Genomic DNA, 22,792 nt, shown 5'->3' with positions numbered 1-22,792 from the left:
GAAGTCTTCCATTTGGGGTCCAACTTAAAGCTAATTGATGCTCATATAAAGGTAAGAGTAAGGAGATGGAGATGGAAAGGGCTTGACAAGATGGTCATTGCAGATATATTGCTAATTTGTCTAAGCAGGGTTAGAGAATTAGAAGCAGACTGGGACGTAGTATGGACTATCTTTCATATGGGCATTCAACCTCTTCTCTTGATTTCAGCCATTCTTAACCATGGGTGCAACAAGCTAGGGTTGTTTATTTCTTAACCTAGCATTTAGAACCAAGGGCAATTTGATGTTTTCCTGACATGCATGCCTGTAAAGGAAACACAATTAATCCCAATTACTTTATTTGTTGTAGGAGGCAAGCTGTGGTCTTATATCAGTAAGTTCCTCAACAGAAGCCCCGAAGAAAGCTTTGAAGACCCCAAATCCAGAAGATCGAGTTCTACCAAAATACATTTGCACCAGGCAACTCCTAGTCCTCAAGATATTGGCAGCAGCATTGACTCTAGAGGAAGCAATGGTGGTAACATGCTGAAGGTGTTACCGCTGAAGACCAGTCTCACTCCAAGTTCTCAAGATGGCAGTAGTAACCAGGAAGATGGCCAGGAAAGTTCTCTCAAGTGGATTGATTCGGGGTCCAGTTCAGAGGAAGAATGCACTACAAGTTATCTAACCTTATGCAATGAATATGGTCAAGAAAAGGTCGACCCCGGATCGTTAAATGAGGAGCCTATTCTGAAAACAGACAATGGCACTCTCATTACCAAAGAACAGGGAGGCATCAAGGCACGTGATGAGCCTGCCAGTGGGAATTTGGGGTCCCCATTCACATCTCAGGAAGTAAACTTTTTTGCCGACGACGTTGATCAAGAAATTGTTAGTCCCACCCCAATATCAGAATCGTTAAGCAAATCCAAGAACAGCCCCATGGAATTCTTCAGAATTGACAGCAAAGACAGTGCCAGTGAACACCTGGGCCTGGATTTTGGAGAGAAACTTTACAGCTTAAAATCTGAGTCTTTGAAACAGTTTTTGTCCATGCCAGATCAGGATAAGAGCCTCGATGCTATAGAAACCAAGCTGGGCCCTGCCTACCAGGACACAATCAGCAGGGGCTCCAATGACTCAGTGCCAGTGATCTCCTTCAAGGACGTTGCCTTCGATGATGTGAGTAGCGTGGACGAAGGAAGACCTGACCTTCTGGTCAACCTGCCAGGCCTCACGGAGCAGACGAAAGAAGCCACGGCAGACGGGCCGGCTAAGCTGGTGGAGCAGAAGGGTGACAGTTTGGAGAGCAAACTTTTGGAAACCCCTGACGTCTTGCAACTGAATAACAGCGCAGAGCAATGCAGAGGAGGCCTTGAGCCAAAGGTGGACCAGGTGGAGGGAGAAGACACTCAGGAAGTGATCAGGACATTCCACAGAGCTGCTAGTGACCCAGTTGGCTCTGGGGATAGGACTCTCTGTCGAGGGCTTGGAGCAGCCTCTGCGTCATCACTGGACGCATTCAGTGTGCAGGGAAGGTTGCTGACTTCTAAGGCACAAGCGGGTGCTGAAGAACGCAGCTTAGATTTGGACAACGAAGCTGTTCTGCTGTTTTCTGATCAGGCGGAAGACTTGAGTAAAGAGGAAACCGCCTCTGCTATGTTGCACAAAGCAGAACGCAAAGAGTCGGGTGCGAGGGGCAGAGGAGAGAATGAGATACACCAGATATTTCAGGACCTCGACGAGAGATTAGCGCTAACCTCCAGATTTTACCTCCCTGAGGGCTGCGTTCAGAGATGGGCAGCTGAAATGGTAGTAGCCCTTGATGCCTTGCATCGAGAAGGAATTGTGTGCCGTGATTTGAACCCAAACAACATCTTATTGAATGATCGAGGTCAGGAACTTCTGCAAATGCATTTCTTTTTATTCGCTGTTGCTTCCAATTAACTGAGTAGGCGTTTTATCTTGTAATTAGTATCTTCATTTCCTGTCTAGAGCTTCATTATCAATGCAGCAAATTCACCCCCAGTAATAGCTTCTAGTACTTAATGATGCCATTATTCTTAATGATACTGTTTTTAGCTACAAAAGGAGTAATTACAGTTCACTTCTGCAGAAAATGGAAGGGAAAAATGTTTTGATTTCTCCTGTCGTTTTGTTTTTAGGACACATTCAGCTAACGTATTTTAGCAGGTGGAGTGAGGTTGAAGATTCCTGTGACAACGATGCCATAGAGAGAATGTACTGTGCCCCAGGTTAGAGCAATCACCTCAAATGTTTCACTTGGAAAACAGATTAGCAGCTTTCATTTTCTCATGGAGCTTTCATCCCATCCCACCCTCTGTTCCTTGGGAATACAAGCTGTTCAACATCTTCTAGCTCTTTTTATTTTTTATTTTTAATACGTTATTTTGGAATCTGAAATGCTGATAACTGAGTGTTGTTTAGCTGGAGAATATCACTGAGAATTGTAGATTTAACACATGCGCATTAAGGTTCTGAAAAGCCATGTTCTTTTAAGAGTGTGCAAACATCATCTATGTGTACTCGAGGGATGGGGAATCTGTGCCTCTGGTGGTGTTGGAACTCCTATTCCCATCAGCCCCAGTAAGCATGGCCAGTGGCTTGGCATGATGGGAATTGTAGTCTAGCAACATCTAGAGGGCTTGAGGCTCCCCATCCCTGACGTTATTCATGGAAATGAGGGGGTTGTTGTTAAAATATATCGTGCTTTGGGGGACATGTCAAAAATGCATTGTGAGCCTTCTTGTGCTATCTTGCACAAGAGATGTTCCCAGTAGACTGTGTCTCTGTGGTGCTGAATGTGCCATGGATTCCCAGTACATCCAAACACAAGTAGCCAGGGGTGTACAAGAAGTGGCAGTGACACGTCTTTGTGACCTTTAAAAGTTCTAAAGATAATGTGGCGAGAATATGCTTTGTGTAGACAAATTTTCATGTCAAGTAAGCTGGGCTCCAGAGGAGGAAGGCTTAAAGAATTGTGGTGTTTCAGATTGGGAAATTCTTCTTTGTGAAAGAAAGTACTTCTTTGCACAGCATGTAGTTAAACTGTGGAACTCGCTGCCACAGGAAGCAGTGGCGGTGACCAATTTGATGGCTTTAAAAGAGGATTAGACAAAGTTCATGATGGTAAAGGCTATGCTTCTGAATACCAGTGTCTGGAAACAACGGTTGGGGTGGAGTGGGGGGTGGGGAATGCTCTTGTGCTCAGGTCCTGCTTGTGGGCTCTTCACAGGCATCTGGTTGGCCACAGGATGCTGGCCACATGGGCCTTTGGTCTGACCCACCAGGCATTTTCTTATGTCTTATGAAGGCAGCCTGAGACACTAATCAAGGAAGTGTCTGCTGAACATCCATGGGGAGACTGTTCTGTAAATAGGGCTCCCCAGTGGAAGAAGACCCCACCTAACGACTGAATAGGGAGATGCTCGGAGAAGAGCTTCAGAAGATAACCTTAATAGGCTGGCAGATTCACATAGACAAAGGGCCTCTTAGGACTTTATAGGTCACAGCCAGCACTTTCGCCCAGAAATAAATTGGAGGTCAGTGCAGTTTGTTTCAGCACCAGTCTTTTTGATGAACATTTGTCAGTATCCCAGTTGTTGCATTCTGAACTAGTCATATTTTCCCAAAACACATTTAAAACACATTGTGCTAATCTAACACAGATTAGATCAGATAGGTCTCTCTCAGGTGCAAGAGCCAGTGGGGATCTTATTGCCTCAGTAGGCCAGTGGGGTTCTAGAATTAAACTTCATACAGTGGTACCTCGGGTTATATACGCTTCAGGTTACATACGCTTCAGGTTACAGACTCTGCTAACCCAGAAACAGTGCTTCAGGTTAAGAACTTTGCTTCAGGATGAGAACAGAAATCGGGCTCCGGCGGCGTGGCAGCAGCAGGAGGCCCCATTAGCTAAAGTGGTGCTTCAGGTTAAGAACAGTTTCAGGTTAAGTACGGACCTCCAGAACGAATTAAGTACTTAACCTGAGGTACCACTATAATCTCTTTTGATAAATTGCAAAGGGTTGGCCTGTGCCTGTCAGGGACTTCTGCAAACTTGATAGGCAGAACTGCATATTCTTTGCTTTTAATCCTCTAAAATGTAATGCAGTTAAGGAGGCATTGCTGCTAGGAATCCCTTCTTTCTGGAACTTTGATCTTAGTTCTAAAAGCACAGATTGTGTTTGCAAACTTTCAGTTCTTAAAGTCATATATGGAAGCATTGCTTTGAGTAATGTTTACACGAATGAATGAATTTGAGTGGCACGTGCCAATATGTATAGTCACATTGTACAGCTCTGGCTGTTTGACTTAAATTCTCACCTCTGCCCTGCTCTGGCATGTACACACACACAAAGACACACACGTACATCCTGTTTTCCATGTCCATATTTTCTGCTGGCTCCTAATACTTCAGGTAGCATCATTTGGAATTTTAATACTGTCAAGCCTTTTCCAAAGGTTACTGGCTTCATAAAGATGGAGCTAACCTTTTGTGAGCATTTGTTTGTTGCAAAGTAGAAAGCAAGAAAGCTCGCTACAGTCAATATTATAATAATATCTTATTATTTCTGAAGCATTTTTTTTTAAAGCAAGGCACTGTACAATATGCTAACATAAGACAAAACCCTATCTGCAGACTTACAATATAAATAAACAGGTCTGTGAAGAAAAGCAAGGCAGGGGATGTAAGGCAAGAAACTGCTTAAGTATTTATGGATTTCTAAATCTTGATTTCTGTTTTCAGAGATGGGATCTTGCAGCACTTCATCTCATGCTGCAGGAGATGATCTAAAGCTGCTTTCCCCAACTTGGTGGTGCCCTCTGGGCGTTTTGGACTCCCATCATCCCCAGGTGGTATGACCATAGGTCAAGGATGATGGGAATTGTAGTCCTGAAGCGTACCAGGTTGGAGAAAGCTGATCTACAAGAAAGCTCACATTCAACTAAGCTATGGTGTAGAATCAGGATTTACTTAGTGTGTTCTTCTGTGGTGGTTGCTGCAACAGGCACAGCTTTGGCTGTCCTTAGTTGTACATCTGGTGGATTTTGAGGCAAGAGGACAAAAGACGTTGCTCACATAAGGCAGGAGCTGCCAATGTGATTCCCACTAGACACTGGACTACAGTTCCCACCGTCCCTGCTCATTGTTCATGCCAGTTGGGACTGATGGGAGTTGTAGTCCTAACAACAGCTGGAGGGCACCAATTTGGCTACCCCTGCCCTAAGCAGGGTCCACCACTTATTCCTGTCCTACCTTCTACTTCAAAGCAACAAGAACAGCAGTCCAAGCAGCACTGGGCAATTAGGTCTGGGAGCCGCCATTTTGATTTCTCACAGTGATCTTAAATGAAGCATTGCTCTCGGGGCATTGTGGGAAATTATGAAATGACTCCGAGTCACCTGGCACTGCTTCCTACCTGCCAAGACCTGCCCACATAATAGGGCCACCAGAGTGCACTTTGCTAAGGACTATCCCGAATCGGGAGCCTGCCCTGATGAGACGAGGGGGAAAAATAGGGGGCAGGTACCGAAAATGGCAGTCCTATGCCAGGTTTACTCTTTTCGCTATATAATGTACAGTAACAACAATGTGTGAGATGATGGTCATCACCTAACATTTTTCTCCTCCCCTCCCAAACACAGCCAATGAAATGACTGGGGGAAGTGATGATGAGGCATCATTTACTCCTCGTTTCAGGGGAGAGGAAGGAGTCAATGCTGGGTTGCCATTTTTTGCCAGGAGCATCCCCATGCTCTTTGCCATGCTTAACTTCTGCCCTCAAACTCCCCTCATATTTTTCGCCTGGATTTATGCTGTGTGGATATATGTTGGCTCCATGGTTGAAAGGGATGAATGCAGGTGGCAACGCAGCATGAATGGTCACACGGGGGGAAAAAAGTGAAGTGATTGTCTGCTACTCCAAGGGCTCTTTAGTTCCATCCTAGGGCATCTTTCCAAGTCGAGAAAAGATGCTTTGAGACTCCCCAGCTGACAGAGGAATTAGCAAGAAGAGCTGCCTCTCATGTTTCTTGGTGTGGGGTAAAGCAGAAGAGGGGTGAGGCTGGGGGTCCTGTGTCAAGCTTCCTCTGACTTTTCTACCCCATCCACCCCTTCCTAATTTGAGGGACTGGACCACATCCTTTATTGAATGTAAGGCATTTTCTCCATTTGAGCCAATGCACTTCCAGTCAATGTATTTTTTGCAGAGGCATGTAATTTGTTAAATAGATTTCTATGCTGCTTTTTTGTTTGCAGAAGGAAAAAGAAATACCAAAGCAGTTCAGACCTTAGCAACAAAGCGAATAATAAAAACTCCCCAGTTACGTTCCAAGGCACAGAATTGTAGAGTTGGAAAGGATCCCAATGGCCATCTAGTCCAACCCCCTGCAATGCAGGAGTCAGGGTTGTTGCAATCAAGGATGTGCAAAGTATGTGAGATTGATGGCAGTAGTTGGCTTGCCAGGAAGGACCTTGTTCCATAGGAGCACAGATGCACAGTATGCCATCTCAGTTGTAGACAATACTGAGCTACATGGAGCGATGGTCTGATTTGATGTATGTTGTGGTTATATGCCAACGTCCTGGGACGTTGTACTGGCTTTGGTGTCTTTAAACAGGGTCATACATTCATGGCTATGTGGCATGAATGGAACCTCCATGTCCAGAGGCAGTATACCCTCAAACATATGATTCTGGGAACAAATGGAAAGGCAGTCACTGCTGACCTCTACTGGAAGCAGTATGCTGGGTGAGATGCGCTTTGGTTTGATACAGCAAAACAGTTCCCTGGCAGATGAAAAGGCCCCTGTTTGGCCTTCAAGAACATACCCAATACTGTGCAACGACACACTGGTTCTGCAGTTTTTTTCCAGCAACCCGCTTGGGGGCCAAGCCCCAGCACACATGGACTGCAGGGTTGATGCTTCTGTTTCAGCCCAGCCCCTTTTGCCTTTTTAAAAATAATTTGTCTCCTGATCCTGGAGAAAAGAGACAATGTGGAGAGAAACAGGCCACGATTTATTTCTCCAACTTGTCTTTTAAAATGCCCATTAAATAAAATCCACTTTTAGGGGACCAATATTCCATGTACCAAAAAACAAAAAAAACATTGAGCTGGCTGCAGCTCAAAACCACAGTGAGGTGAACTGAATTTCAAATGTGCACCATTTTTATCTTTTCCATGCCTGCCATTTCTGTGCTCCAAAAGTGCCGCTTCCAGCTGCTTTTCAAGACAGGAGTGTTTGGAAGGTAGCAAGTGGGAGTGGGAAAGCAGTCGGCAGGGAAAGGGTCAAGCCCCCCCTCCCTTGGTTGCTTTTCCATAAACAAAGCAGCCCTCTGGCTTGGAGGGTGTTTGTGTGTGGAATGACCAAACCCAAAATATTCATTTGCTGGTAGCATTTGCTTCGGCCCTCAAACAGCTTTTGCCAGGGGAATTCTTTCTTGAAGTTGGCCAGTAGGTGGCAACCTACCATTAACTGATTTCTGTGGTCAAGGGCGGGGGGGGGGCTAGCATTTCCCCCCAGTGCTCCAGATCTAGATATAGAGGAGCTTTGTTGTAATTGCTTGTGCTCATCTGCTCTGTCGGCTGTGCGAGTTTCTGAGTATTCTAGTACTATCACATATCAGGCCATCCCTTGAGTTCCCAGAGTCCCAAGGACAGGTTACGTAAAGAAGTTTAAGCTGAAATAAATAACTATAATGCTATTTGCAGAAGCTCTCCAAGTAAAGCACTCGCCAAAGCAAAAAAGGCGTGCTGCCCAAACAAAAGTCAGATTTTTTTAAAGAATTCACTATATTCCGTAGCATAATAGGAATGATTGACTCCAAAATCCATCCTGGTAATTAATAAAATAAAGAAGAAGAACATTTAATAATATGTTTTATCTCCGTAAAAAGCAAGGCGGCTGCGTATGAAAATTATAAAACACACAACTGTGCCCAAAGGCTTACAATCATAAGAGCAGAACTATATATTGTAAGAAATGCCGGTGCCAAAAATAGGGTTGTAGTCCACTAATCCTGCTCAGAATAGACCCACTGAAATTGATAGACGCAAGCTAGTCATATCTTTCAGTTTATGATTCCATAATTCCCACAAGTCTTCTGAGCGTATGATTGACGCAGGATGCGGCCTCATGGACTCATGTGTTGCCCTCCTTGCCTGCAGAATGTATAGCACAACTTACTCAGTGCCCTGATGACATTATCTAGAGGGTTTCCCCATCCTTTGCACCGTCAGCTAGCGATACGGAGCGGAAGGCACAGAAAACAAAACAGCTCCATATTTCTTAAAACGCAGATCGGTCGTGACCAATCAATAACACAATGGAGAGGAAGAGGTAAGGGAAAGCAACAGTAGTCTCAGGCTGCATTTACATTTATTATCTTTTCCTAACATTTCTCTTAACTGTTAATTTCCACATCGTATCTCAGCTTTCATGAGACATAAAAGCAGCCTCCAGAGATATAGCAGAATATAGCACAAGTGTGGCACACATTTCCCTCTTGTTCATTTCCAGGGAAAATTCCGTTTGCAAATAACACGCGGCTTCTATGTCGTGTGGAAGCTCACATATAAAGTGGAAATTAACGGCTAGGCAGATGTCAGGGAAACAGAATAAAGTGCTTTGTGAACGCAGCCTCAGTTACTTCTGCTGATTGGCCAAAGCATTGTGGGCTGTGGGAGGTATTCAACAAAATATTTGCACTAGAGCAAGGATTAGCGCTGGAGCCCCTCCTTCCTCCCCCTGTCCCCATAGCACTATCCCCATATCTGTTCTGGAGAGTTGGGGGAACACCAGAACTGATTTAGGGGTACCTGGGAGAAGGGGAGGGGGATAACTTCCCATTGTCCAATAAATCCTTGCACTGACAGAACTTTCTCCTTAGCACTGGGTTGAATACAACCTTATATTATTGACACATAATATTGTAGTATTTTAGAGCACGTATTTTCTGGTCGAACAATCTTGAGTTTTATCAGGAAAGACAACACCAGAGTGGATGGCCTGTGGTCTGAGCAGGTTTAATTTCCTAATAGCAAGTTAGTAACCAGTGCTTGAGAGTTTGCAGGACACCGGTAGCTCCCAAAATGCTTGACGTTCATTCATTTTTTAAAGAAAGAAAAAGAAACCCACTATATATATATTTTTTAAAAAAGAAAGTAATGTAAGCATATCTATGTATGTGGGTGGTGTTTGGATAAAAGGGCAAAGTTGTCCTGAACTCATGATGCAAATGTTTCACTTCTGTTTAAACACCCCTTTGCTCCCAGTGTCCCCTGGGAATCCTTATCACATATTTGTGCTAAAAAAACATTAACCACCTGCCCTGTGCTTTGTAATATCAGCAACCGATCTTTTTATCTCTTGGTTAATGTGCCTTGGTATTTTGAAAGGGGGAGGAGGGGTGAGTGGGGAGGGGAGGAGGAGGAGGAGGAGGGGAGCTGAGGGAAAAATTCCAGTAACATTCGATTTGCAGGGACCGAAAATTTTGAGCAAATGCCAAGCTAGCAGGGGGGCCATTATTCTGCTCTATAAATAAGTTTGAAAAAAGAAACACAAACACTCTCACACACAAACCTTTTAAATCAACATGTTTTGGTCTAATTGAGCAAGAAAGATAAATTTTGAAATGCAAATGATCGCCTTCTGTTATTGACATATTCCTGCAACCGTTCCCCGCCCCCGTCAACATTATGATCTTGGATTTTAGAGAGTCATTGCAGTGTTAGAAACTCAGATATGAAAGCTAGGAGCTAAATGACACCTTAAACCTACAGTAGGTTATGGGCACAACAACAGAATGTCTAGGCATACTTTTTATAACAAGAATACAAAGCTGAAAATGAATGAACTGCAGCTAAAATCATTTTTCACATGGTCTAGTCCTCATCTGAAGACTTCAAAAAATAAATACATGCTTCCCCTGCCCGCCCCCCTAATATTCTTTAAAGGGTCTCTTCTGCAGTCATCAGAGAGTGGCTGGAAGTGGGGAGGCAGAAAAAGGTCCTCCTTTCCTTTCACTCTGCAGACAAGCCCTGGATTCTCCCTACACCCCTTTCCTCCATACAAATATATCTTTTTGGCAGCACAATTAACACATATTAAAGGCCTATACAGCTTATGGCAGAGACGCCCTCCTTGAGTGTCCAGTTTGCAAACCTAAGACTTAAGGGTCCTTCAATGATCCTACTCCAAAATTTGGATTTTAAGCATTGTGAGAGTCTGAGGTAGATAATGCTTTAACATGCACTAATTAAACCATCATAACTAACTGGCTAGTATATTTCAAATTAAAAGCACATCATACATTAAACAAGGCAACCAAAACCTAAACAAAACATGTTGGGGTTAAAAGAAAAGAAAGTTTTCAGGTCCCCAATCTATTCATGTTTTACTTGGGAGGAAGCCCCATTGAACTTGACTGGGATTTACTTCCAAGTAACAACGGCAACTTTATTCTGAAATCTTAGGTGCAGTACTGCACCCAGAGGTATAAAACTGCTCGCGTTTATGAAATTCCCTGTCGCAAAACGCGCCTAGAACAATGGGAGTTTTGAACGCTGAGTCATTGGCAGCAAAACAAGGCAAAAGGTATAAGCTGCTGCTAGCTCACAAACAATACAAAGTTTATAAAACTGCAGTTTGGGGACATGGTTTGGGGGAGGCTAGCTGATCCTTTTGTTCTTATCTGAAAGGAGCTATAGCCTGGTCAAGGCTACCCTCAATCGGAACATCAGCGCTTAATTTGTTCCAAGAGAGGATCTTGCTGTCAATATCAGGACACTTGTCATGTGAAAGAAATTCTTCTTCTTATCATTTATTACCTGCTTTTCACCCTAAGTTCCCAGGGAGGCCTACAACAATTAAAACACAATATGAATATCAAAGCACCGTATTTCAAAATATTAAAAAAAAGTTTAGAACAAAATGACAAAAACAAGGCAGGTCCTAAAAATATACCTGTCAGGTATCAGAAGCCAGGGTACCACATACAATGCAGCGTCATAGCAGTGCTCCATCTGCCATAGTACTGAATGGAATAATGTGAGATCCCTGGGAAAGTCCTTTTCCAGTGTTGCCACTTGTTTCTTTAATTGGAGATAAGAAGAGTTGAACCTTGGGCCTTCTGCATGGGTGATGTGTGCTTTACTACTCAGCTATGATTATTCTCCTTGTTTCCTAGATTATTAGCATCATCAGTTTTAGCCGAGACCTTTTTCTGTCACCTGTCAGCTAGGTGGGAAAAAGCTCCTCTCTGGATGTATGTACCACCCCCCTCCTCCCTGCTGAACACCCTCAGCTATTCTCTATACATCTAGGATTATGGGATAGGGCTTCCAGGTCAGCGGGCTTGTATTTCAGGGCAAGGTTGAGTATCGGCACATCACGTGTTTAGATACTGACACATCAGGTCAGGTGAGATATCCTTGGCCCTTACCAAGTAATGCCTTTCAAAACTCTGTTGCGATACATTTTAGGGCTTGTTGCTGCTGAACAACAAACCTTTGTGCCCTTAAGTTAAGTCATATTGACTCGCACGTTTCGGCACTTCAGAGAAAGAAATGTTGTAGGGGAAAATGGAGTTCTATTTGCATAGAAATATTTTTTACAGGGGAGGTGGATAATCCAGAGACCTAGGTACACATGGAGCATCAGTAAAGAGAGCCAGTTCTGTGTGTAGAGAATTGACCCTCCATTGAAATGAGTGGGGGAGCCCATTGGCAGGGAAGCTTTATGTGAGCCCTGGAGAGTCCAAATATTGGTTTGGCATGGTTGATCTTCGATCTACGAATTCCACACTGTTATTGTCGGAAGAGCAAATGGATTCTAAGTGCTGTATTCTTAAACATTGCATACAGCAAATTACTCTTTTTGTATTTTTCAAGGCACCAGGAACAAAGTGCAATCCACATTTAAAATGAAGCCGTAGTTCTCAAAGGGAGCCACTTATTAGGTCACAAGACCTGAATGTAGTAGTTCTATGGTTTGGGGTGGGGTAGTTGCTCTTCTATATAATTGAAAGGAGCTAAAGGGCAGGCTAGGAGAGAGTGTTTATCATCTTTGATAACACGGCACTAAACAACTTTGTCCTTTTTATATTGCCAGGTGGCTTTAGAGGAAGTTTTAAATCTATCCTGAGGGCAGCTAACAGGAAGAAAAAGAAGGATTCTTTTATTGCCCTTAGTCTTTGTCTTAAAGGACACAGGGATTTTTAATTTTTATTTCACAAAGCAGAATGTAGATGCTTGTATGTTTTGAAATGAAGTGCTTCAAATTTTTCAGACTTTCCTTGTTGTCAGAACTTCCTGGACACATATGAGAAACATAACTGAGTACAAAATTTGCAGGAAACATTTTGATGGTTAATGTGGATTAAAAAAGAAGTTGCAAAAGTGTTTGTCCGATGAAAATTAAGGGAGGAGCTGGAAGAAGCACAGCTATTGGAGACAAAGTCCGAAGAGGACTTGCAATCGGGAGAATTCCTGGCATGATGACCTGATGACAAATTCAGCACATTGTGACGTCTGGATGGGGAAAATCAAAATCAAGGCTGAGGAACAGCTCCAAGTTGGCTGTCCAAAGATCAAGGACAGTGTGGGTTCTGTAGGTGGAGCAATGACCTGATTTGGAGTATGGCATCTTCCCCTGTTTCTCAATCCAGATAGCCCCATGTTCTTCCCTGAATGACTCCTGAATGGCTTGCATCCACTAAGTGGAGAGACCTGTTGGAACAAATTGCAGTGATAGGAAAGCAAAGCAACTGGTCACTTAAGCTTGTGTATTGCTGCCATTTGTTGTGTAAATGACTTGGGTGATGTGAACGAAATTCATTATTAAGAATGGGTATTGGGATTAGATTTACTGCAACATTAAAGCTTTGGGGGGGGGGGCTGGGGAGAGCAATTTTGTCATGCAGAAAGGCATTAGCTGCTTGGACAACTTATGTGAAAACACCACAGTCTATAGTTTTCTAGATTTTTCTTCTCCTCCCCTGGGATGCCTTATTGAGAGAACAGGTAACCTTATTGATGTGATATACTGAGCCTATTACTACCAATAGGTTGTGGTGGCCATTATGTGACCCATTCAAAGGAAGGGAGAGAATACTGCAAATGTTTATCTGCCTCTGTCTCCTTGATTATTGAAAGTCTCTCACTTTAATTCTGAATGTGGAAACAGCCAGCTCTGAGAGGCAAAGCAGGGAGAATGACGATATTGAGAGATGGAAGGGTAAAATAAAATTATATCGAAGAGCGACTACCCAGTTGGCCAAAACATCTAAGATCTTCAAGGCTGCAAATCTTTGCATGCTTATCTTGAATGTTAACTGAACTCAGTGGGGTTTTCCATTGAGTAAACATGCAAAGGTTTGGATTCTTCCAGTGCAATCTTATGCATGTCTGCTCAGAAGTAACACACACAGCATTCTGATGTTGCAGCCTGGTGAAGCCTTACTGAGTGTGTACTGGTAGTCAAGACTCAGGATTTTAAGGTCTTATGGGGGACCTCCCTCTGCACAATGAATTCTGTATTACTTTACTGACAAAATCTGGTAATCAGCCTTATTCTGCTGAGTGAGGCCCTGGGCCTGGGGCCCAAAGTCCTGTCCTGACAGCACCACAGAGGTTAATGGGACTCACTCCAACATAGTTGTGCTTAGGACTGCAGCCTTATTTGATTTCACTACTTTGTGGGTGGCTAACATTGGCCCTGGCTCTATAGAAAGGGCATTAAGTGGTTGTTTGAATACAGCTTTTACTTGTTTGTAAATTACAAAAGATACACACAGCACAGATGCATTTTTTTATGCCAATCAGGTTTTTTAGAAAATTTATAGAAGGCAGCTAGTCTAAAAGGACTGAACGATAATGCTTATGTAGTTATGGTCTGTAGCTATGGTTTGTTGGAACAAAACAGCTGGGAGTTGCAACAGACACTAGTCCCCGTCCTGCTCATGTGTGGAAGAGCTGAACCCATTCGGTTCAGTGTTGGCGCACATTTGAGCAGACATTCCCACTGTATTCTCAAGAGTTGTTCCCATATTGGCCCTGTGCAACTACTGTATCATGTAAACCTGGTTGGGCGGTTCACCTGAATGTCTAAACCAGCGGTAGCCAATGTGGGCCCTCCAAAACTTGTTGGACTACAGCTCCAATCAGGGTCATCTAATGTGGTCAATGGTCAGGGATGTTGGGAGACCAGCAACATCCAGAGGACACAGCTTAAACTTCGCAAAGTGGGGTTTTGTTTTTGCTAACCACCTCCAGGTGTTGTTGGACTTCAACTCGCATCACCCCAAGCTGTTGGGAGTTTGATTCCAGCAACATCTGGAGGGCCATAGGTTCCCCACCCTGGATGTAAAGACTGATAATATACCATGGTTCTGCTGTATTTTGTGTGGGGCGAGGGCAGTGCTAACCAAGATTAAGGCAACAAACTACCAGTTCTGTGTTCATGTAAAGAGACACTCATGCACCCAGGACACTGTAATATGCTATAGTGGGCATGCTCTTTCCTTCAATGTGCCAGGGGAATTCATCCCTCTTCATAAAGATTTGTGGTGGAGAGAACTGACATAAACCCATAAGAAGAGTCTGTTGGATCAGGCCAGTGACTCATCGAGTCCAGCATCCTATTCTCACAGTGGCCAGCCAGATTCCTGGGGGAAGCCCTACAAGCTGGACCTGAGCTCAATATTACTCTGCCCATCTGTGATTCCCAGCAACTGGTATTCTGAAGCATAACGCCTCCGACAGTGAGGAGAGAACATAGCCATTGTGGCTAGGTGCCATTGATAGCCTCATCCTCGGTGAATTTGTCTAATGTTCTTTTAAAGCCATTCAAGGTGTGTGGGTGGGGGGAGGAGGTGTTTAGGAGGGAGCAGCAGCCTCTGTTGACATTCCAAACTGAAGAGTAAATCGTTTTGTCTGTAATGATGCGTGTCTATGCACTAGGTTGTCTGAAGGGCTTAGCTTCAGATATGCTCCACTAGCATCTGTGTCTCCTTGTAAATGCAAGTTTCAAGGTGCACACATCGCTTGGATTTTCATTGCAAATGTCTCTCATTCAGAAGTTGGCGTTGTCTTTGAAGAAACGGAGGCATGCGATTGGTGGAGTCTAGGTGCTTTGCTCTTTGAACTTCTGACGGGGAAGGTGAGCCATTCTGACCATTATTTAGCAAAAGGGGCATAGCAAATAACAGAAACTTTGAGAAGATCAGCAATCTCTTTATTGAGAGTAACTGAAGTGCAGGATGCATACTTCTGTCCTGCACAGAACTCTTCAACAGGCAAAGGCATTCTGACAAACAGATGGTGCTAGATCATCTCACTAGGGATGCTCTATTCTTGGGGCAGAATGAAGCATTGCTTGTGTTAATGCAGACACTGTTAATTAAATTCACAATGGACCATTCTGGTAAGATTCATGGCACCAAAAGTCTTTCCAGGGGCAATGAAAAAGTTATGTTCTTCTTGAAAAGGTATCATACAGGAGCAAAATTTACAATGAATGTTTGTTGCAGGATGTAAACTAGGGGTTAACTGGCTTGTGGGCTTCTAGGCTGACCACTGTACACAGTCTGCTGATATATCATGTTAACTCCTGTATTTTTTTATGTTGACTCTTGTATTTTGGGGACTTTGTAGAAGTCCAGGAAGGCAGAGAACAGATAAAGGCAAGACAGTAACCTGGTTTGCACGGCACACTAAGCCAAACCATGGTTTAACATGTGCAGGTGCTAGGAGAGGAAATCAGGGCTGTTCTGCTTCTCCTCAGTCATTCTGCTGGTTAGAGCTAAACCGTGAGCCTGATTCACTATGGCATGCTAAGTTGAACCATGTCCTTCTCCATCTCTGAATGTAAAATGAGATTCTGAGCATGCGCATTGAGCTCTCAGCAGATCAAACTCCCAAAGCCAACTGTTTTGGAGACACATGTACAGAAGTTCTATAGCAGAGCACTGTGGTGCACATTGCTCTTCTTTTACATCATTATATCACTATATACATTAACAATATTACCATGTTTCTTATTGGTTTGCTATAGACTCTGCTGGAGTGCCACCCAGCAGGAATAAATACCCACACCTGTCTGAACGTGCCAGATCACATCTCAGAAGAGGCAAGATCACTCCTTCAACAGGTACATTCCTGGAGAATTTGTATATGCGATTTCTACACACATACATGCCAGCTGGTGATTCTTGGGGTGGGGGGGTGGGGAGCGTAGCCAAGAGGTGAGAAATGAATGATTAACAAGGATGGCCTGCAAAAGTCACATAGCCATAAAAATGTGTAGAGCTGCAAATGGACATGCATTTCCTGAACATTTTTTGTAAGTGAAGGTGGTTCATCTTGGAAAGAGGTTAAAGAGTTGTTGAGGGTTTGGCATAAGGAACCATCACAGCCGTGGTCATGGCAAGTATAACTGTGGCCTGAATTTACTGCGAAAATCAGGTGATTTTTTTTTAAAAAAATAGGTCTTTAATAGTTGATCCACGGTGGGTGATCCACCCCTTTGATACCTGACATATATATTTTCAGGACTCTCCCTACTCCTGCACCTTTCGTATGAGTTGAACTGTTTTAATATTGAACTGAACTGTTTAATATTGAATTTAATACTGAATATTGACTGAGCCACCCAGTCAGATGGGCAGGATACAAACAACAACAACAACAGCAACAACATGATGATGGTGATGACATTTTTGTAACCTGCCCTGAGACCTTATGATGAAGGGTGCGTAAAAAACTGAAATAATAATTATAAAATTAATAGCAGTAGTAAAGTAACAATACTACTGCTGCTACCAATAGCAGCCTGTCCACTGTACCAGAGTGAATGTAATACTTCATACCTATGCTCATCCAGTACATAAAATCTCATAGAAGGCTGAGTGCTTCCCCTCTGCACACACAGAGATTGAAAATGAATGGAATTTTACCACTGGCATCTTGGAGACCTTTATTAAAGCAACACATAGCAGTGCTCAGCTCCTGTGGGACCTCTTAAGCCAGGCCATTTGCTATTTCCCTCCTCTCCAAGTTCAAAGTCACCCGTGTCCTAGAGGAAGCGTTCCAGCCCTAGGCTGCACGTGGCTGACTTTTGGGTCGAAGGGTATGCCCCATTGGCTAGTAAATCAACCTTCTGTTGTGTGTCTATCCAAGGAAACTACCATTCATATTTGAGGAAGCTTAGTCAGGAAAAGGAAAAAGGGGCTCTTGGCATGGCTGGTCATTTGTCATTGTAATTTTCCTCTTCCATCCCCTTGCAGGGTTGCTTGGGTCAGCCCGTTGCAGAATGCCTAGGAGAGGAACAGTGTGCAGATGCTATGCCAAATGTGTCTCATGACACAGCTTCCAAAACCAGTGACCTCATTAAAAAAAAACAACAACACACTCCTCCCCCCCCATTTAGCCAACTAAGTATTCTGTAATTCAGAGCTGTTATTATTTATATTTGGATGTATAAATCTTTTTAGATGAAGTTTGGAAAGGCTGACTTGACTGGCATTTTGTCTACGAGATCTTTCTCAAAGGTTGTCTCGGCAAAGCATAATAAACCTGTGTGTTTCCCAGCCATGTAGATCCAGCACAATTTATTCTGCATTTGCTTTCCAAGATTATAGTTCTCTCCTTGCAGAAAGGGGAGAAAGCTTCAGAGCATAATTTTCTTTGCACTTAACTTTCCCACCTGCTGTCACTTGTTCCGTTTTCCAGGAAGGACAGCAGAATGGCAATGCCTGCCACTGTTTTTCTGTCGGCTCATGTATATTCACAAAGGAGAGGCTTGTTTTTGCTCTCCGAGTTATCTCTACCAAGTGAGAGGTTTGAGAGATTTTAAGTGGCAGAGCCAACTTAAGATGTGCAAATGAATACATTTTATGGGGAAATTTCTCACTTTGATTATGGGGTTGTATGCATTTGAAGACGCACCGCCCAGAAGAATACAGAGCACTACTAAATGACAATGGGATGTAGGGAGTTGCATTATACAGGAGTCAGTCCTTTAGAGGAAACCCAGAAACGAATTTATTCTTTTGAACTGTTTATTAGAATGCGACAGTTTCATAAGATGGCAAAATGTAAACTTCAGCTCCTTTATCCTTGGTAAATATTTTCCTGCCTCTTTGCTGGTTACTTCCTTTCAAGCAATCATTCTCCATCAGAATTTGCAGATATGAAGAGCTGGCTTCACTTTCTACATATATTCAGCTCCCCCCCTTTTGAATATATTGTAAGTTCTTCAATGCAAAATAAACAAGCTGCTTAGTTTTCATAATTCTGGCAATCAGCTGCTCCATTTCCTTTAGACTTGGTTTTAGAGCATCACTAGTTTCTAAAGATTACCAAGACTTCCTTTGCACATTACTCTCCCCCCCTCCCTCATTTTGAAACGTACACCTAAAAGTGTGGCTGCAACAAGAATGAAGTTCGTTAAGATGGGGGTTGTAATTGGTATGTTCATCATAATCAGGGATGGGGGACGAAGGCTGGCAGTGGCTGCCTGTTGAGCCTGCACCTGGTGTCTGCTCCCACACAGTGTGTGGAATTGCCCTACGAACCGGAGAGGCAGGCAGGTACCAACAAAGTGAAGCTTAAGAAGGGCTCAGATATAATGGAAGAAAGAACAAAATTCAAAACTAGTTGGCTAGGGCAAAGACAGTAGCAATTCAGGGAAGGAATTAGAAGTTGCCCCTGAATAGCTTGGGACCAAAGTATCTTCTCCATTACCAGCCATCTCAGGCCCTATGATGGGCAGAGCACATGTTGGTGCCGCTGCCACTGGGAGTTGCCCAGTTGGAAGTGATCCCTGATGGGACCTTATTTATTCTAGTTCCCCATTTGCTGAATGCCTTCCCTAGTTTGTATGCTGCTCAATAGCTAAGATCTCTGGGAAGCTTACAGGAATGATACAATCATAAACACAATCTCACGGACTGTACCAAGTCCGTTCTGGTATGCTTGCTGAGCACTTTTATTCCTATGGTTCATACTAACTCTGTATATTTTGCCTTAAGCTTTTGCAGTTCAATGCTGTGGAGCGTCTTGGTGCTGGAATCGCTGGAGTTGAAGACATAAAATCCCACCCCTTTTTTGCTCCCATCGACTGGGCGGAATTAACAAAGTGATAAGGTGCGATGAGTCCACTGCCCATGTTTACAGATACCTTTCTTGGCTGGCTGCCATCATAAAGGTTCTCGGATCTTCTGGGCAAGGATGAATAAAGTTGGAGACTGGAAAGGCATCAAAGAGAGAACAGTTTTAGCCAGAATTGAGGACTAGGCCAAACTAAGGTGTGGTCTACACTGATGGGCACTGTATCTAGTAGTCCTTTTTGGCCAGGATGAGATGTGATGCTGATCATGCCCCACTCTCTGTCTTTGTTCTGTTTTGGAGAAACAATGCTGTACATTTCCTCACCCCACTTTTCATGTTTTTGGCAGCCGTTTGGGATTGGGGTGGAGAATGCGTGGGAACGGGGAGCTCAACACAGAAGTGGAGGTTTTTGGTGGCGACCTGTGTTTGTGATCCCATCTGGTTTGGGCACTTGGGAATTACGTATAATGGAATGCACTTTTTGTGTTTCTCTTGTAAGTCATGACGGAAGTGCGGCACTCTTGTTGTACATGCCAAGCCCCTCTTGCATATGCCAGCTGGAAATAGCGCTCCCCCTCTTTTTATAGTGTCAATGTACTCCTTCCCTAAGCTAGACGCAGCTGAGGTTGGGGAATGGGGAGAAGAATAACTTATTAATAACATATGCTAAATAAAATGCTATGGTGTTTCTGCAAAACCTGACATGTAACATGTATATCTCTGTATGTTTGCTGAGTGAGGGGGGGTGTACATAGCATCATGTAATGTAACTCCAGAATGATTGCCTAACATCTGTCAAAAGATGGAAGAGGGCAGTCCGGCTACTCTTATCTTGTGCACGTTGGTTGGCAATGCTTGTTTTAAAGCACTAACTCTAACCTCCAGTGAATTATATGTTTTAAGTCACTACAAGACAGGATATCTCTCAGTCCGATCATGATTGCTTTAGTAGTGGAACTTGGAGCAAGGCAAGAAGATGCTGTCTAAGTGTGCAGATATAAATGTTTGGATATATATATATTTAACAAAGCTGCCGCATTCCTGTTTAGGCTATTTTAGGTCTCATCTGTACAGGCAGATAAAAATCAAGTGCTGTGGAATTCATTACCTGTCTCATCTCAGATTGCAGGTGGGGAACCTTTGGGATGCTTTCCCATTTCAGAACCTCCTTGGACTCTCCTTCCTTGGAGGTTTTTAAGCAGAGGTTGGACAACTATCTGTCATGGATGCTTTAGCTGAGAATCCTGCATTGCGGGGCGGGGGCGGTTGGATTAGATGGCCCTTGGGGTCCCTTCCAACTCTACAGTTCTGTGATTCTGTCACCATGGAAAGTTAACATATCAAGCATTAGTGCTGGCCCACCTCCCCTCCCTGAAAAGCTAAAGAAGAAGAAGGGCTTTTTTTAATGGGAAAAGACAGTTGTGGTGTTTTGTTTTGGCTTTTTCTTTTTTCATGTGGGAATGCTGAACCGTGCAGGATCCCACCTGCAAAATGGAATCGTGTACAACACGATCTATTTGCATGTGCATATTAATTCTGAAAAATGTTGTTTTGCCACCTCCTAGATTCCACTGCCGCCCTATTTCTTCATTCAGAAACACCCAATAAATGTGTGTTTGTGTCTTACCTATGTGCATCCCTCCTAAGGAGGAGAGAGCCTCCAAATTGGTGTGCTTAGATTTGGAATGGGGTCATCTTAAATGGCTTCACCAAGAAGCTCATTGGAAGCCTTCCATATGCAACAGAATTCTACCATTTTGAATTCCATGGCACTTGCTGTGGACAAGTTTCTGACTACATGTATGGGCTGTCCACAAGAAGATGGCTGTCCTTTCCTGGAAAACAATCACTCTTTTCAAACAGATTACTCACTAAGAAACTGTTTCAGGTGGGTTGTATGCCCAACAACTGCTTAAGTCCATAAAAATCATGGTAGTTCTGCCATTGGTACTTAAAACATGTTGGTAATTTTGCCAGAGGGAGAAAAAAAGGAGACAATACTGCGGGCTGCAGATGTTTTGGGGGAAGGGAGTGGGGGAAATAAAGCACTCAAAGTTGATATTTCTATCTAAATAAAGAGATTTTCTTTTTAAAAAATGCTTTTGTTTTATTAAATTTATAACTCACAAAGAGGTTTTTTTAAAAAAAAACAAACCCCAAAAACTTTCAAGGTACCAATTCAAAGTCTTCAGAGATAAAAACTGCTATGAGAATATTCTTGTGCTGTTCCCAGCGTGCCACAGAAGATGCTTTTCAACATTGCCTCTGAGAGTTGCTTTGGCTTTGAAGGAAAGGCGTTCCAGAGCTGGGAGCTGTCAGCACCCCCATGTTGGCATGTGCCCTGTTGATATTTGGTGCAGGCACGCTTCCTTCAGTTCACTATAAGCAACTGGGAAGTGCTCTCTCTTGTTCAAGCCCAATCATTGTGAAAGCTTTGGGGGAGGTCTTTGATGTACTCAGAAGACTGCTACATCCCAGGGCAGCACATGGAAAGACCAGCATGGTGGATTTCAGGTGTCTTGCTCTCTCTGGGTAAGGATGGGCAAATATGTCCATTTCAGTATCTCTCAGTTTCTCATTCTTCAAGTTCAGTTCTCTGTGTTTCTTCATCAGTTTGCCTTTTTTTTTATTTAAAGGATTTAGTTCTTAATGTGAATTTTCACCTCACGTACACGTTTTTTGGCATGAAGCCTTGCCTAACAGACACATTTTGGCAAAGTAGTTTCTCCTTATATAATGCACATCTGCGTGTTATTTTCACTATTGCACACATTATAGAAGCACACTTTGCACTAGTGCACTAGTGCCCGTCACTTGGCTGGAGAAACTGCATTGCAAAAGGGCTGATTTCAAAGGCTGGCTGCGTTTCGCTTTGCCCCTCAGAAAGTGTGTGTTAGGTAAGTTTGCCTTTAAAATGTGAACTGAATCAAACTTCTCCCCGACAATACCTACAGAAACTGTTTCTGCACCTTTGGTGCTCGCTGCAGCTTCCAAACGGAAAGTAGAAGCAAACAAGAAACAACAAGAAGAAAAACAACAACCCACAACCGGGGGGGGGGGGGGGGTAGACAAAAATGAAGTTCTGAGCTTCATACCCTACTGGTCCTTCTTCAGGGAAATTCAGAGAACAGTGGTTCAGAATTCAGAAGTGCTACTTCTTGCTTCTGCTTCCTGTTCCTTTTTGGAGTTCCCATTTTTGTCGCAGCCTCTGCACATCAGCTGATCCCGTGTACATTTTCTCTGAAGTAATTCCCAGTGTTGCTTTCTCCCCAGGACGTTTGGCAAGGATTGAAGCCTTAGGATTACCACCTGCTATATATTTGCATGTGTAAGTGAGACTTGCTGTCATCGTAGCCTCAAGCAGTTGTCTCCAGCAACTGGTTATGGGTTAGAGAAACCCACTTTTCAAAGTGAAAGATGAAGGCCACAACTTTGAGAAGGGTCACAGCAAAGAAAAGAGTATTTTTCAGTAGGGATGGGCGGATCTATCAATATTAATCTCAGTTTCTCATTTTACCGGTCTTAAATTCCGTCCTCTACATTTTCAAATTTAAGTCCTCATGAAAACTTATCAGCTATTTAGTGCCCCCCCATATACACAATTTGGCATGCGATTTTGCCTGACATAGACATTTTTGCAAAGCAGTTTCTCCACATATAACACTTTTTTTTCATGT

At 43.4% G+C, this 22,792-nt stretch overlaps 1 protein-coding gene across 1 annotated transcript in view; it reads left to right on the top strand.

Annotated features, from left to right (window-relative positions):
- The window catches only part of RPS6KC1 (ribosomal protein S6 kinase C1), a 97,406-nt gene extending 76,194 nt beyond the window's left edge, over nucleotides 1–21,212 (top strand). The window contains exons 12-16 of the mRNA XM_081000499.1: nucleotides 350–1,873; nucleotides 2,145–2,234; nucleotides 15,083–15,165; nucleotides 16,060–16,155; nucleotides 19,037–21,212. Coding sequence (XP_080856625.1) covers nucleotides 350–1,873; nucleotides 2,145–2,234; nucleotides 15,083–15,165; nucleotides 16,060–16,155; nucleotides 19,037–19,147 — 1,904 coding nt within the window. The 3' untranslated portion in view covers nucleotides 19,148–21,212. The remainder of the gene's footprint in view (nucleotides 1–349; nucleotides 1,874–2,144; nucleotides 2,235–15,082; nucleotides 15,166–16,059; nucleotides 16,156–19,036) is intronic.
- Nucleotides 21,213–22,792: the final 1,580 nt, after the last annotated feature.

Source organism: Podarcis pityusensis (genome assembly GCF_964106645.2).
Source record: "Podarcis pityusensis genome assembly, chromosome: 3".
NCBI lineage: Eukaryota > Metazoa > Chordata > Lepidosauria > Squamata > Lacertidae > Podarcis > Podarcis pityusensis.
Note: the sequence above shows the minus strand (reverse complement) of the source record. Positions and strands in the feature narration are given on the sequence as shown.